Source organism: Antrostomus carolinensis, unplaced genomic scaffold, assembly GCF_000700745.2.
Source record: "Antrostomus carolinensis isolate BGI_N321 unplaced genomic scaffold, ASM70074v2 scaffold3416, whole genome shotgun sequence".
NCBI lineage: Eukaryota > Metazoa > Chordata > Aves > Caprimulgiformes > Caprimulgidae > Antrostomus > Antrostomus carolinensis.
Genome location: NW_010320996.1, coordinates 1 through 15,411, shown reverse-complemented (window position 1 = coordinate 15,411; position 15,411 = coordinate 1). Strand labels below are relative to the sequence as shown.

Sequence of the window (15,411 nt, the reverse complement as noted above, 5' to 3'; positions counted from 1 at the left end):
AGTTGCTACTACCACTACAGCCACAATTCACCCACCTGCAAAATCAGTGTTAGTTTAAAGCAACCTCCTTTCAAATCAGTTGTGCGGATTAACCAGGTCCCAACTTGGCCATGAAACCCAGGTTTCATAGTGTGAATGAGCATAACTACTCCCACCAGATCCCCTTTTCCTCACTGCTGTGTAAAATTTCCTCTGCTCTATGGGGAAATGTTTTTCAATGGTATATGAACTGAGACCTTATTTGCATAGTTGGTATTAGCTTCAGGGTATCTGCCTACCATTAGCTTGAATGACTGGAAGCTGGTGTGACCTATGAATCTTCTAAACAAAATGTCCTCCCACTTATTTCAAACTAGCTCTTGAAACAAAATAAAACAAAAATCAAGTCACCTGGACTTACCAGATTAACTAGAGGCCCTCCAGAGTTGCCATACTGTTAAAAATGATATAAGGGAAAAATAAATTGTTGTTTCATTGTAGGAAATGCAAATTTCATTTCAAACAGTATTTTGATTGAACTAAATGAAAGAGCAGGTCATTTCTAGGCAGCACTGAATATTGACCACAGAGGATTACAGGGCATGTACAGTTCTTCAGTAGTTTTATTCACCACTTTGGTTTGTAACACCATCAGTCTCTCTTACACTGTAGCAGAGAACACAGTGCTTTAGGTGTTTAATCACAGTGGACTGCTATGAGGTAGGTATTATGTAAGGACTGGTTTAGTAACCACAGACTTGTAGCCCTCTCTAGGAAGTACATATAGCAGCTCTGAGCAGTCTGAAATTGCCTAATACCCAATGGCCTTCAAAGGAAACATCCAACAGGACTACAGGAAATGGGAGTTGGAGAAGTTCCTTGACCATCTTCATGTTGGCTGAACAAGTTTGTTTTAGAGTGAGGCCAGTTTTCAAGTAGGTCTACTAAACAGCCAAGAGCAGCAACTTACCACTCAAAATAAACAAAAGCCAAGTGATGCATGACAGCAACATCAGCTATATAAACTGTTTACACTTTGATAGCACTGGGCAAACCTTATACATTCTCAGAAGAATAACACAGACATTAAAGTTTTGAAATCAGCTTCGAAGTTTGAGTTTAAACAAAAAATCCATTTCTTACATTGTATCTTTTCAGTCATCAGAGGATACACGCTTGATTTTTGTGTCTGACTGACATAGAGGAACCAAGATAATTTTTCAGCCTTCCTCAGCATATTATCTTTTATTCACTTGTCCTCTCCTTGATGGATGTGGCGATAAAAGAACTTCGGCAGGAGCAGTATAGCTCCATTTAGGAACGTATGGCCCTGTCTTCTTCTGCCCCATGTTCCCACTGTTCTAGCATTTCTCAGAAGGCAGCTGCATGCACATTCCTGCAGGAAAGTCTTGGCTGAGCCACAGGAATGCTCTGAATAGACCAGCTCTCAAACTCCTCCCATTCTCAGGAGAAAACGAGTGCATTAGCTAAGCACAAAGCATCCCTTTGCCAGGGACTATCTCCACACTTTTTTGTTCTCAGATGGCAAAGTAATTCAAATATATTGTCATTTTCCTTACCTCCTTTACTATCACTATTCCATTTGTTTAGCATTATCGGACACACTCTGCTATCCTTGTCTAAACTTGCTCATTAGCTTTTTATTGAGGGCAGTAAATGCCTAAGTATATGCAAGGATGTTTGATCTTGAGGAATGTGGATAGGCGTGAAGTCAAGAATCCCATGTTCTAATTCTGTCTCTGCCACCAATTCAATGTGTGCTCCCAAGTAACCCATTTTGCATAAGTTTTTCTATTTTCCTTTTACAGCTTAAGAAAGTAATTCTAATTAGATGTCTTAAGAGGTTCAGCTCCTGGATCATACAACAGCTTTTGAAAAAACTCACTTTTATACCATACCTTAGCACAAAAAGTAATTACTCCCTTTTTTTCTTTATAATTTCTCTCTACAAGTCTGTTAACACTAAGTACTTGTGAAACACTTTGTGTGTGTAAAACGCTAAATATTATGACTTGTTATGTCAAATTTGATATTGAAGTCCAGCAAATAAATGCTGAAAATATTTTCCTTTCAATGTATAACAGATTTAAGCCATAAAACTTCAGGCCATTTTCTACCTCACATATGCGTGCAGTGCTCTTTTTAGAATCACCACAAGTTATATACACACCCAAGGACTTTACTTAAGCTGTTTGGACTTCTCCAAGCTGCTGTGAAGGGATATAATTTTCATGTATTTCTATACAACGTGCAGTGCTAGGTCCCTTAACTCCAAGCTGTATCTCAAACTTTATGTTATTTTACATCTAGATTTTTACTTGTAGTATGTGATGTGCAAAAGGAAAACAAGTAATTAAATTGAAGCAGATACTATCAACTTGACTACTCCACATGGTTCTAGCGCACGGAGATGAAAGAAACGTTGGCTCTACTCTACAGCTTGCTTGGCCAGATCAACTGAACAAGCAGAGAGAGAAATGTGTTGATTTACTGCTGGTTTATACAACCATGTGTTGTATAGACAGGAGGAAATCAACACATTGTATACACTGTTGTATCGGCAGGAGATCTACAGAATGAGAAGGGTCTGTCATATGCAACATCTTTATAGACAACCTCAAAGAAGGCAGTTTTATTTAACATACCTTTCACAACACTAATGCCTGAACACAACTTACAGACACTGCATAGTCTTCTATAAAAAGCGTCTCTCACTGATTTTAAACAAAGCTGCTTTTATTTAGTGGATTCACCTTTCAGAGCACACACTTCCATGCTGAATACATGGGGATTTCAAGGTCCCAGGACTGTGAAGCTCATCTCCTCACATACCCAGTACTTACATTGATAATAGCATCTGTCTGAACGTAATCCATATCCGAGTCCCGCAGGCCAAGTTCTTTGCCATCTCGCTGAGCAGTGCTGACAATACCTGTTGTCACAGTGTTCTGTAAGGCAAACGGACTTCCAATTGCCACCACAAATTCTCCTGGCCTCAGATCAGCAGAGTGTCCCAGTAACAATACTGGTAGTTTTTTCTTGAATAAACACAGAAAGAAAGAAATAAGCATTAATTTATACCTGAAAATAACTTGATTGTAAAGATCAAAAACTAAAAAGAAGTTAAGAACATGTAATTTCCATTATATTAATGAAAGAGTCATGCACTATCATATACCTAAAACTTAATGCCAGGTGAAATTATTATACTGCAGAGTGTTACTGCTTTAAACTGTATTCAGAACCAAACTGCTAGCAGCAGGACCTTTCAATTTCATCCAGAAAAAAAAGCCATCAAGATTCTGAAAGAGATTTCCCCTTTTCCAGCAGATTGTTCCATCCTCCTCCTAGAAATAGCATACAAACCATATATTGACCAGCCTGCCACTCTCCCTACACTATGCACCATCTTGCAGTCCATGTATTGGCACAAAGCTAGAAGGACTAGCCAAAATGGCTTGGGCCTTCAGGTAAAGACAGCAGAATCTGGTCGTCTGTTAACTAAGCTGCATTTTTTTCTTCTTTTTTTAGCAGTTCCTAGCACAGAAGACAAAGTAATTTAATTCTAAGATATTAAAAACTTCCAGGCCCACAGAAACTGTGTGTTCAGTACATCACAGAATCATAGGGGTTGGAAGGGACCTCGGCAGATCATCTAGTCCAACCCCCCTGCTAAAGCAGGTTCCCTACAGGAAAGCATCCAGGTAGGTTTTGAACATCTCCAGAGATGGAGACTCCACAACCTCTCTGGGCAGCCTATTCCAGTGCTCCGTCACACATCGTTTTCCCCAGATATATTTCCAAGGAATCCTTGAATGTATATTCCAGCCAATCACTCTGTGCTGAATGAAACTGAAATAGGGTTCCCAAATTAATTAATTCATCTGTTTATGCCACTCACCTTAGGGTGAATCTTTATTGTTGCAATGTCAGATTTCTTGTCAATGTCTCTGATAGTTGCTTCATAGGTATCTCCATTCTGTAGCTGCACTTTCAATTGTTGTCTCCCTGATATAGCATTGGTGCTTGACACCACGTGGGCATTGGTCACAATTAAACCAGAATCAGACATAATAAACCCAGATCCACTGGAAAGTGGGACATTTCGACCAAACAGAGGGTGCCTGTACAAAAAGCAAATAATTATTAAGGGAAACATAACTTAGAGAAGATTACATTAGAAATCATTTACCACCTCTCATCCTGAGAAATAACAAAGCATTTGATGACCAATGTTACAACCCTGAGAAAAATTAAATTTAAAAACCGACAAAGAATGGATCCTTTTCTGAAAAATGTGATTGCTTTTAGTCAGCCAGGGAAATGGGAACTAAGGTTTTCAGACAACCTGCAGCTTTATTTTCCTTTGGTTTCTAATTCTATCTTTACAGAGGCTAGGTGACAAAATGAGAAGGAGGAGGAGCTCATCTCATCTAACCGGTTGCTGCTTCTATATAGGAAGAAAATGACAGGAAATAGTAAGGCTGACAAATGGACTGATCCTGTAACGAGAAAAAAGGAAGAAGGAGGAACCTTGCAGCCTCACAGAGGAGTAAAGGAGGAGGTGACATCTCAAGGAATCATGAAGCCCAATTGTAGACTGGCAGGAAAAAGCATGTCTGGAAACTGAAAGGACTGTGGGAATGGGACAGAAAATAAATCAAAAACACAATAGGTAAAACTTGTTGGGAAACAACACTTGCTGCAATATAGATAGTTAAAAGACTTTATAAACTGTGTAAAGTATTACAGCTTTTCTCTATGAACAATTGCTGTAATCACCTTAGATTTGTAAGGGGAACAGAAAGTGCCTGGGCAGTAGAAGATGAGAAAAGGTCCACAAATTCTTCTTTCTTCCAAAACGTGGTCCTTATTAGGAAATTGAAAGTTCTGAGCTATTCAGCAGTAAAGAATTGGAGCCAATCCCAGGAAGAAGGCAGTATCACAATTAATGCCCAGCAGGCTGCTGGACAAACATTTACTTACAGGGAAAGAACAATCTTAACTACATATACAAAGATTTTAAACATCTTCCAACTTAAACATTCTCTCAAAAGACCAATCACCACGTGCGTAAAGCTATGTCTTAGAAAACATTATTATCTCGATTTTGCATATTAAAAAAGCCTATAAAAATTCTCCAAGAAATTCTTAAGCCTATGCAAAATTAGAGTACTCCAAGCAGAAAGGTATTGAAGTAATGGAGTACATATAATATTTGCAGTAATTTGTTCTGACAGCAGGTTGGTTTGAGCACTCAATGTTAAACCTGCCTCCCAGGTTGTTTAGAGCACTCAATGTTAAACTTGCTGCCTCAGCTCCAGCTTCAGTACACTAAGTATTAGTATGTTCTGGTCAGCAAATTTAGTACATTTTTTTCCCTATCAGAAATCATTTTTTTGTTTAGATAGGTCACATCTGGTCAACGTGCTAACTCTTAATGTTCTCCCTGTCAAAATAAAATCTCCTCTCATTGAAAGTGGAATAGGCAACAAGGAGCTATGTTTTTCCAGCTTACCTTCTGGACTTGGGTTTTTTGGTGTTTTTTTTTTTAGACTGAGATAATAAACATAATCCAACAAGAAACAAATTTTAGTGAAGATGAGATAAACTTATTTTATGGCAGACATATGTATTGTAAAGTACTGTAAAGACTATAAGCCAAACAAAATAGATCTACTAAATGGGAACAAAACACAGAAATGGTTTTCCGGATAAATGAGTCTGCTGTAATGTTCCAGAGTATTTTGTGAACTTCAAGAATTCAAAATTAAAGTTGGAAAATCTTTGCAGACCTTTGTTAAACAATACAATTAAAATACAAAGAATTGTAAGTTGTTACCTGAGGAAAAGTTCAATGTGCACAACCGCAGGTGCAATCTTTTCTACCACATCTGCTATGAAGTTGAATTTGTATCTTGGGCTGCTGGACTGTAGGTGACCTATACTAGCAGAAAGAATTGGATATGTTAATAAGACAACACCCTTTTTTACCAAGTAGGTGAGATAAATATGCTTTGAATTGGTCTGTTTGTCCTGCTGGGATAGCTTCCAAATGTGTATTGGAAAAGGAATCAAAGTCTTTAAGTGTTCAAAACTTATCCAGTATGCTTGATCCTGAGAAAATTAAACATCAGCATCACTTCACTATAAGTTATTTGACTTTCTTGGAAGTCTACAAGCCTTGTCTGAAGTATTTTTCTCAGGATATCTACTAATTATTATGCAAAACACATAGGGTCATAGGATAAGTCAGCTTGGAAGGGACCTCAGGAAGTCTCTAGTTCAGTCTCCTGCTCAAAGCTGGGTCAGCTACAAAGGCAGAGCAGGTTGTTCAAAGGCTCTGTCCAGTTGCGACTTGCAAACCTCCAAGAATGGGGACTCCAGAAGCTCTCTGGGCAGCTTGTTCCACTACTTCACTGTCCTCCATGAAGTAAAAGTTTTTGTCGTATCTAGTCTCTTGTTGAAACCCATGTTTCAACTCATGCCCACTGTCTCCCATCCTCCTGTTATGCACCACTGTAAAGAGCCTGGCTCCACCTTTCTGGTGTCTTCCCCATGAGTACAGGAAGCCTGCTCTCAGGTCCTCCTGAATCTCTCTTTTCTCCAGGCTGAACAAGCCCAGTCCCTCAGCTTCTTCTCACAGGAGATATGTCCAGCCCTCCCAACTATCCTCATGACCCCCTCCAGAACCCACTCCAGTTTGTGAGTTTCTTGTATTGAGGGGTCCCAAACTGGACGCAGTATTCTAGAGGTGGCCTAACAAGTGCTGACTAATATAGTTGCAGTATTTGGGAACTGCATTTAGAACTCAAGTTAGGACTTTTTGAAGTAGACATTAGAAACCTGCTGCAAACTATAACTTTGGAACCTAAAAAGTTTTACAAATTCACATTTAAGTTGTCACAAGCAGCTGGGCATAGCAATAGATTGCTAAATACTAAGTGTTCTGATGAAAGCCAGTGCAGTCCTACGTTAAACAGCACTATACACAGCATTTACAAATACTGGATATAATTCTGTGGAATGAAGATCTTTGAAGAGAGAGAAAAAAGCCCACAGCATCCTGGTTTCTAATGTGACAACATCCTGGCTCCTCATATCACAACATCACAAAGTAATAATACTGCTTATGCTAGAATGTCATAGTTATCAGCAATTCCTAATACATGGGGACATATCACCACATGTTAAACATATGCTAGGGGACATATCACCACACTCAAATAACAATCTTTCATGTTCACAGCCTGATGCTTTCAACTTAACTACAAGATCTAGGGAAGGGAGCAAACCAGCTGTAATGAAATACAGCAATAACATTTTTGGCTTTCTGTTTATCTCAGGAAATATATTTATCTTTCTGCCACTTAGTCAGCAGGGATAAACAATATCAACTCTTCAGAAGTGATGCTTTGCACCATCATGATTTGCTTTAACTTCAACTCATGCTGAAGGATGAACTTACTCCACAAGAGCTCTTGTGTACCAAGTCAACACCTGGCTTTAAGGGTTCTAGATCTTCCCTTTTCTAGATCACATAACATAGTAATGAGCCCAGATACATATTCTGTTTTCTGAAAGTATATACTTTTCTTTCATCAGTTGTCCTTTACCCAAGTCTTTAAAAGGAAGGTGGGTAGAAGCCATCACACAAAAAGGAAAGATACACAGTAAAGAAAGGAGAGAGAAGTTTAAGAGAGAGGTAATGCATTTTGGTATTCTGTGTAGTTCTTAATTCAAAGACCATTTTCACCAATCCTTGTCTACAGATGTTTTACTGACCATTAAACTGTGTAACTTGTAAATTACTTGGGATGAATATGAAGATTACAGCACAATGGAGTCTGATCTAGTTACAAAAAAGATGCTTCAGTGTTCTATTCTATTCTTTGAATGACTTTGTAAGCTAGTGGGTGACAGAGAACTAGTTGTTATAGTTCCTGTAGTGTCTCTGAAGCTTTCACAATAAAGTGTTAAAGGCCCTATAAGGTCAGAAAGTGAGAGGCCTTACATTACCACAGTATTCAAAAGACCTGAAGCAAAGACAGGAACTTATGAAATGGACGCAACACTGGTACCAAAGAAGAAAGTATTGAAGAAAGCAGATCAAGACAATTAGGCATTTCTCCATACAAGTCCATGAGTTCTCTTTCCTGTTACTGGACATAGGATTTACTTCTGAGGGGAAAGAAACCATGCTTACATTTAGCAAGCTAAATGTATATGTTATGGTATAAACAGAAGGAACAACTTGGCAGGACTAGATTCAGTATATTATTTTTATGCACATTCTCACGCACTCCAAAAAATCCCTTTAATCAGTTGAATATGCTTGTTTCAGTACTTAGTTTAAAAGAGACACTGCAAACAGGAATCACAGAGGACAGTCAGATGTAAGCACAATACACCTATTTATTTTGCTTACTGGGCCACTGAAGATCATCTTACCTTCAGTTCACAAGCAGTTTGCCTGATTATCCAGTATATCCTTTACAGTCTACTAACATGACTTTGAATGCTTGCACACACAGCAGTGTTCACTGATGATAATACTATCATCACATTTATCTTCATAGAAGTGACTATGCATCTATGAAGGACAGTTGGCTAGACCCTCAGATGATGAACTAGAAGAGAATCAGTGGGCAAAAGCATGGTGAATGCAGGCTTTCAGTTGGTGTAAATCAGCACAGCTCTATGTGAGACAGGGCAACTAAATCCCTTTGCATCTGCTGAGTGCTGAACTGTCCTGCCCATGCCAAACTGTCACAGCATTGCACATGGACAAAAGCAGAGGAGGACGCCTGCCAAAGAACTCTGTTTTGCACCACTCCGGAGTAGCCACCAGAGAAACATCATGGGTGGCAGTGACTTTCCAGGTAAGATTTGACGTAGGTAGAGTGAAAAAGTCTGAAAGAGGTAGAAGGTGAATGTAAACATGGAAAGAGACAAAGAAAATAAAATGCAGCAATACAGAGAGGAGACTATAAAACTGAAGCATAGCTTGTCTTCTTTCCATACCATAGTGAAAGCATTTCTCAGTCTGAGCATAAGTCTAGAATCTCACTGCTGGGGTTAGAAGACAAGAATACCCAAACCTGAAGGTGCATCCAAATCTGCACTATATATTAAGGGAAAATTTGAAACAAAGGAGGATCAAGAATAAGAGACATGCAAACTTTGTAAGAAAGGTGTAGCTGAAGATTTACTGGTTTGATTAGAGATGAGCTATTCTTCATAGTGTCTGGTGGGGACTAAATACTGTTGAAAACTAACTTACAAAGTTGAGGTGCCTTCATAGAAACTGATGTCTCTTGAATCATTCTCTGCAAGCTGGGTGTGATAAGAACCTTTAAACACATTATATGACTTCCCAATAACTCAAACTATCGACTTGGAAGATGTAACTGCAAACTAACATTTACTCTCACAAATACAGCCCTATTAAAGCTAACTGAAATGTTAGTTATTATTAATAAACATTTTAATGCACAATTATTAAACTGTTGGTTTTTGTCAGAAGTTCTCAATATAATTTAAAAGGGAGGAACTGCAGCCTGAGAAACTGAAGAAGGAAGCAACATCCAAAATTGTATAAGTTGTATAAGGTCCCCCTGAAAACAAGTGTTATAACTGTAGCAGCAGAATGAGGGCTTCATGGCAGACCTTGAATCTACCCTTTAATTGGCATTAGTCAGCAGACATTAGCTGTTGCTACTGTTCTTACTAAAACATAAAATTAAACACGTGTATTTTTCTTTCTTGCTTCCCCCCCTGACGGACACTTTTGCTGTCTTGCAGTCTCACACTTCTCTCAGACCTCTGCTGGAGTGTGAGTGTAAAAGCTCGGAGTTTACAGCAGCTTTGTGTATTTTGACCTATTGACCTACTGAGATTTGCCACGTACTTTTTCAAAGGTCTCTCAACAACATCCATCATTTTCCATGTTATTACTGTGTGTTCAACATAACCCCACACTAACCAAAGCTAATTTATCTTGGAAAAGAGCCATAATTTAATCCAATTAACTATCTGTTGCATAATCAAGATATCAAAGGTGCTGCAACCAGATTGTACTTGAAGTAAAAACAAATTTATACTGTATGAGTCTTTAGCTGCCTACATACTTCTTAATCAAAAGAACTAGATTTTCCCAATCTGTTCCATAGCCACAAACTAGATTTCCAGCAGATCTGAACTCACATCCTACCATTTAAATTCAGTGATTAGATCTTCAGAAACTCTCCAGGTCCTCTCACAGAACACTCAAAATCCAGATTTGGATGTAAGTGCATAAACTGGAGTTAAAGATGTTCACACTGTTTTGTAAGATTTGATCTTACATTTCCAGTTCTATGGGCTCCTACTACACTGAAGTGCCTGTCAAGTAGGAGTATCCTTATTATCAGCTTAATATTTTTCCAGTATAGTAGTGTTATCTACAGGCTATGAGTTCATTTAATAGCGTTGTATTTACTTTTTTGCAGAGACAATAGACCCACTCCAATCTCATTAATACTGCTGTAAATCAGCAACAAATTTGTAGAGTTAACCTAGTACCAAGAGAGCTGAAAAAAAAATTAGCAGAAATAAATTGTCCCACTGAAGACAACAAAGCTACAAAGCTAAGCCCATTTACACTTGCAGAAGACTGAAACTTTCTGAGTATCTGCCAGCTTACTCCCTGTAGTATCAAATCAATTCACGTTCAATGCTTTCTTAAATATATTACATTGTATTGCAATTTTATATTCATTAAGAATTTGTGAGCCTGGGAAACTCATTCTTTGAAGGCTGTTCCCCTGCCCGCTTTTAAAACCAGCTTCAGCAAAGATCTGTATGTTCAGCAAAATTATTATGTCTAAGGGAGGACTGCAACCTGGCAGATCTGATCACCAGGGATAAACACGGTCCCTACTGTGCTTTCATGGAAAGAAATGAAAGACAAATAAAAGATTATAATGTCTCTGCTTAAAAAACAGAAACATCTGCTGGAAACATAGGTTCATGGGCAGCTTTTCTGATGAATTCAGCATTAAGATCAAGTTGCATAGCTGTGCACTGACCATAAAGCCTTGGTGAGTTTAATGCCACATTATGGTTCAGGCAACTTGTTTATACAATGGATATCTACCGTGCACAGATGAAAACAATTTGGTGAACCAACACCAAAGTGGCTTTTTTGTGCAGTGCAGCAATCACAATGGCCAGACAGAGACAGACTGGCATGAGCCTTCCAGGCACAGACACCTCACTGCCTCGCTAACTTGAGATGCTAGTTACATCTCCTTCCCAAGTGACTTTCATAAGGAGACAAAATGAGAACATCTCTTTCCTGTTAGCTATCCTATACAAAGCAGTTAAATACTACACTCTAAATATTTACCAAACACTGTACAATATTCAACCTCACCTGCAGAAACTCAAAACAAATTCAGACATAAGAATTTCAGCAGTAAAGGAATGCGACTAGAATTTGCCTGTCCAGCCAATACCTTGTGATGCATTTCCCCAAATACAGCTGGTGGCAGCTGTAAGGTTTTGATGACAATACTAGTAGGAGACTTCAGTTAATCTCATACTGGGCTAGTTTCTCAGAAATGCAATATGCTCTGTCATTCCTCTGTATCTTCAGGGTTATGTACAGGCACACTCCAAACACCCCACACAGAACTGTGTGCAATGACTCTGCTCATACATTAGTTGTATTACAAATGTTTCTTTTAGGGAACTGAACTTTTAGGCTCCTACCTTGCAAAGACTAGACTGACATGGGTGAGGCTTTACATCATGACCACTTTCTGAGAGTGACTTCAGTTAACCAATGCAGAGGACAAACATTCTCAGGCAGAATCCTTCAAAGTATCAGTGTCAAAGCCAACACACTTGTTTTCTGGAACTTCTTTCCTCAGAGGTTTTCTAATCAAACTTTCAGTTTTCCTTGTTGCACAGTCAAAATAGCACCCTTATTAAAATAAATAAATGAATAAATAAATTGCTTCCACATCCTAGGTGAGAAAATAAAAATCTTTTGACATCTGAACTGTCTTCACATAAGCCATTAGTAAAAGAACATTGCAGGGAATTATTAACTCTACTAAGAAAGTTGTACTGAGAGATCATAAACAGCCCTTCGTGCAAGAAAGTCTGACAAAAGTTTCCCATAGATTGCAGGTGACCTTGTGAATCCTTTGAGTGAGGAATCTGACACTTCAGTAGATTGAGAAGTGACATTGTTAAATTTGCTGCAGTGAAAAACAAGGCTCTTGAAGAACAGGTCTTTGATTAAAGAGGTTGTCTTCCATATATGCCACTACTTACACACTAGCCTGTAATAGCTTCTCTTTACCACAGTAGGTGACAGAAGGCAGGAAAAAGCTAGCAGCTTCAGAAAATTCCCATATATTAAGGTATGCAGTATTGAAGAGGAAAAATACTAATATTTGTAGCATATAGTTTAAATTTGCCTAGGAGTTCTGCAGATTGCTCTTATTAGAATTTCAGAAAAGTCCATGACCCTGTTCAGATGCATAAGGCTAACTGTTTGAGTAACAGTTTTCAGGGTATAAGCATACTGAAGAACAGCACTTGTATCTCCATGCAGTACACACCTCCTTTAGTACACTGTATCCAAAACCTGCAATTTGCCATGGTGTTCTTCAAGCTGATCCTGGCCTTCAACAAGGAAAAAAATATTTTAAATTCTGTCAGTTTTGGAATTATCACTCAGTCAACCTGGGCATCTCTTTCCTCCCTTCCTGTCTGCCTCCTTTACTATTCCTTTTTCAGGTATCCTCATTCACCAGACTTCCGTCACCAGGAAACCAGCTAAGTTTTCTCAGCCCACCTTGGTTTATGACAGCCAGAATCTAACTTAGCATCTACATAAGCAACTGGAAATGGAGAGGAGTGGACACTTCAAAAGCTGCTCTTCAAGGTCACTGCATGTTCTGAAAATGGCCTAAGTCACACTAGGTAAGGTTACCATTATCTGACATTGTTTTAATATATGTATGGTTAAGTAAAACTGGATTTTCTTCATAGCTAGCTTAGCCCTTCAAACTCTGAGTCATCTGAGGCCAGATTTCTTTCAAGAACAGGGAAAACAGAGAAACTCAACAGTAATTTTAAACTGTCGACTTTCTTCTAAACCTCTCATTACAGCCATTGCATGTTATTGTTTAAAAAAAATTAAAAAAAATACCATAATTGAGTTCTATTCCTGGCTCAACCACCAACTCAGTCTGACCTTGGGCAAGACACTCGGTTTCTTTGAGCTTCAGTTTGTGCAGCTGTAGAATTGAATAAAAAAAAATTTAGAACTTAACAGAGAACCAGATGCTTCATCTAAGCCGAGGCTTTCTGGGACAAAAAACAAAGCCAAAATAAAGTGAACACTTAACTAGTTGCTGAAAAAAATAAAAATAAAAAAATGTTGCCTCTACCTCAGAGCTCCAAATTCCTCAGCCTATTAATAGTAGATTCAGAAGGATTCCTTAAAGAAAATATATACCAAACACATATACCAAACCCCAAGCACTCAGTAAGCCCTTAGATGCAGGCTAGCTCACTCATTTTGGTTAAACACTGATTATTCCACATGGATCAGTTCCAACCAAGTATTAGGAGTACTACAGCTAATGGATGCTGATGTGAAAAGGAACAGGCAAACAGCAATTTATAACTACAGAATACTGGAGAGATTGACCATTGCCCCTGGAGGTTGGCATCTGGAGCAATTCTTGGCTCTGACAAGATACTCCTAATGGAACTCCAGGAATATCATTTCACCTCCTCCCTCTCTACACCAGTTTACCTTCTCTCACCAGCTTGACACATGAAAGGTCCCCTGTTCACAAAATGGTTACAATAGTAGCCCTTTTCCCTTTGACCTTTTCCAATAATTTTGGCAAGTTTTCTATCTGTGAATAAACAGGATGGCTAGTGGTTCACCTGACATAATAGAAACACTAATGTATGATTTAAAACTCCATTACATATATGATTTTTTCTTTCCAGGAACTCTATAAGAAAAGTAGAAGAAAACCCTTAAAGTAATGTATCAGTAAGTATGTGAAAAGATACTAGCAGCATTAACACTTCTATAAAAGTGACTTATTTTAATACTAAAAAAAAATTTACCAACTTAAGTGATTACTAAACTTTCTGAAGTTAAACATTTAAGTCTGAAGTTGCTATAGATTATCACAATATCCAAACAAAGGCCTTAGTACATTACTGCAAACAGAAGACCATTTGATATCCTGAGTGTCAACATTTTAAACTGTAAAGGAGGTTCACAGGCAATTTTTGCCGCTTTAGACTCTACAAGACTACAAAAATTCTTGTGAAAAGAAAACAAATCAGGCAAAAGACTATCTTTTAGGTGTTTTATATACTACTTAGTGCATTTTCTGCCCTGTTTGAGCTACCTGGCTTTAAGAGGCATTTTCTGCCAGGAGATGTCTGTCAGGTGAATTCAATCAGCCTCCCACACACCATCAGGGAAGGCCCCAGAGCAGAAGTGTTCCTGGGTCCCCACTCTGTTCGAGGAGGCCACGGTGCAGTGGATCTGCAGCACAGCCTGCACAGGTGATGCCACCGAAACGCCTCAGAAGTGAGTGTAGACACTATGAAACGAACGTGGCGTTGGCAGGATGACAGCAAGCTTGTACTGCTGTCCTGCCAGTGCATCCTGCCTTGAGAGGGGCTGACAGCTGAGGATGTAAGGGCTGCCCTGCCCCGACAGCCTGACACCCTCCACCGAGCTGGCTTCCACGCTGTCACTTGCACTCGCCCCCTGCTCATGGGAGCGCTGCAGCAGCGACATGCACAATGCTGAGGTGGCCACGGCCACGCTACTGAGGGAAAACCTTCCCAAACCTCATCCCCAGGCCTCCAGCCCACACTAAGGATCAAGGAGGATTTTTGCTCTTCAGGAAAGACCTGAGCACCTCTTCCCCACTCCACAGCGATGGCTGGCAGCCAGGCGAGGTGCCTTGACTTGGTAGCCTTGTACAGTCCCCGGAGCCACCCAGTCATCCCAGGTCACTGAAAATCATGATTTTTCTTTGCCTGGAAACCAGCACGCCCCTGTGCTGTCCACCCGCCACCCTCTGCCCCTCGGGCAGGCCCCATCATGCTCCTACCCGATTCACAGGCTCCCTTCTGGACCCGGTTTTGCAGGCCCCATCAGGCCCCTACCCGATTCACAGGCTCCCTTCTGGACCTGGGCGACGGCGGGCAGGCCGTGCTGCAGCGCCTTGCGGCTCACCGCCTTCAGCTGGCAGATGTTGTCGTAGGTCCGGCCGTCGCTGCCGCACACCTGGGCGCTGAGCTTGCACTGGCAGACCCCCTTGGCGAAGCGCTTGCCCATGGGGTAGCGGCAGTCGAGGCTGTCCCCGCAGG

The 15,411-nt window shown here is 39.8% G+C and overlaps 1 protein-coding gene across 1 annotated transcript in view; it reads right to left on the bottom strand.

Annotated features, from left to right (window-relative positions):
* LOC104526319 (serine protease HTRA3) overlaps positions 1-15,406 on the bottom strand; it is a gene marked incomplete at both ends in the record, with an annotated part of 15,854 nt that extends 448 nt beyond the window's left edge. Inside the window, 5 exon segments of the mRNA XM_010169750.2 lie at positions 401-433; positions 2,844-3,038; positions 3,902-4,124; positions 5,843-5,942; positions 15,208-15,406. Coding sequence (XP_010168052.2) covers positions 401-433; positions 2,844-3,038; positions 3,902-4,124; positions 5,843-5,942; positions 15,208-15,406 — 750 coding nt within the window.
* Positions 15,407-15,411: the final 5 nt, after the last annotated feature.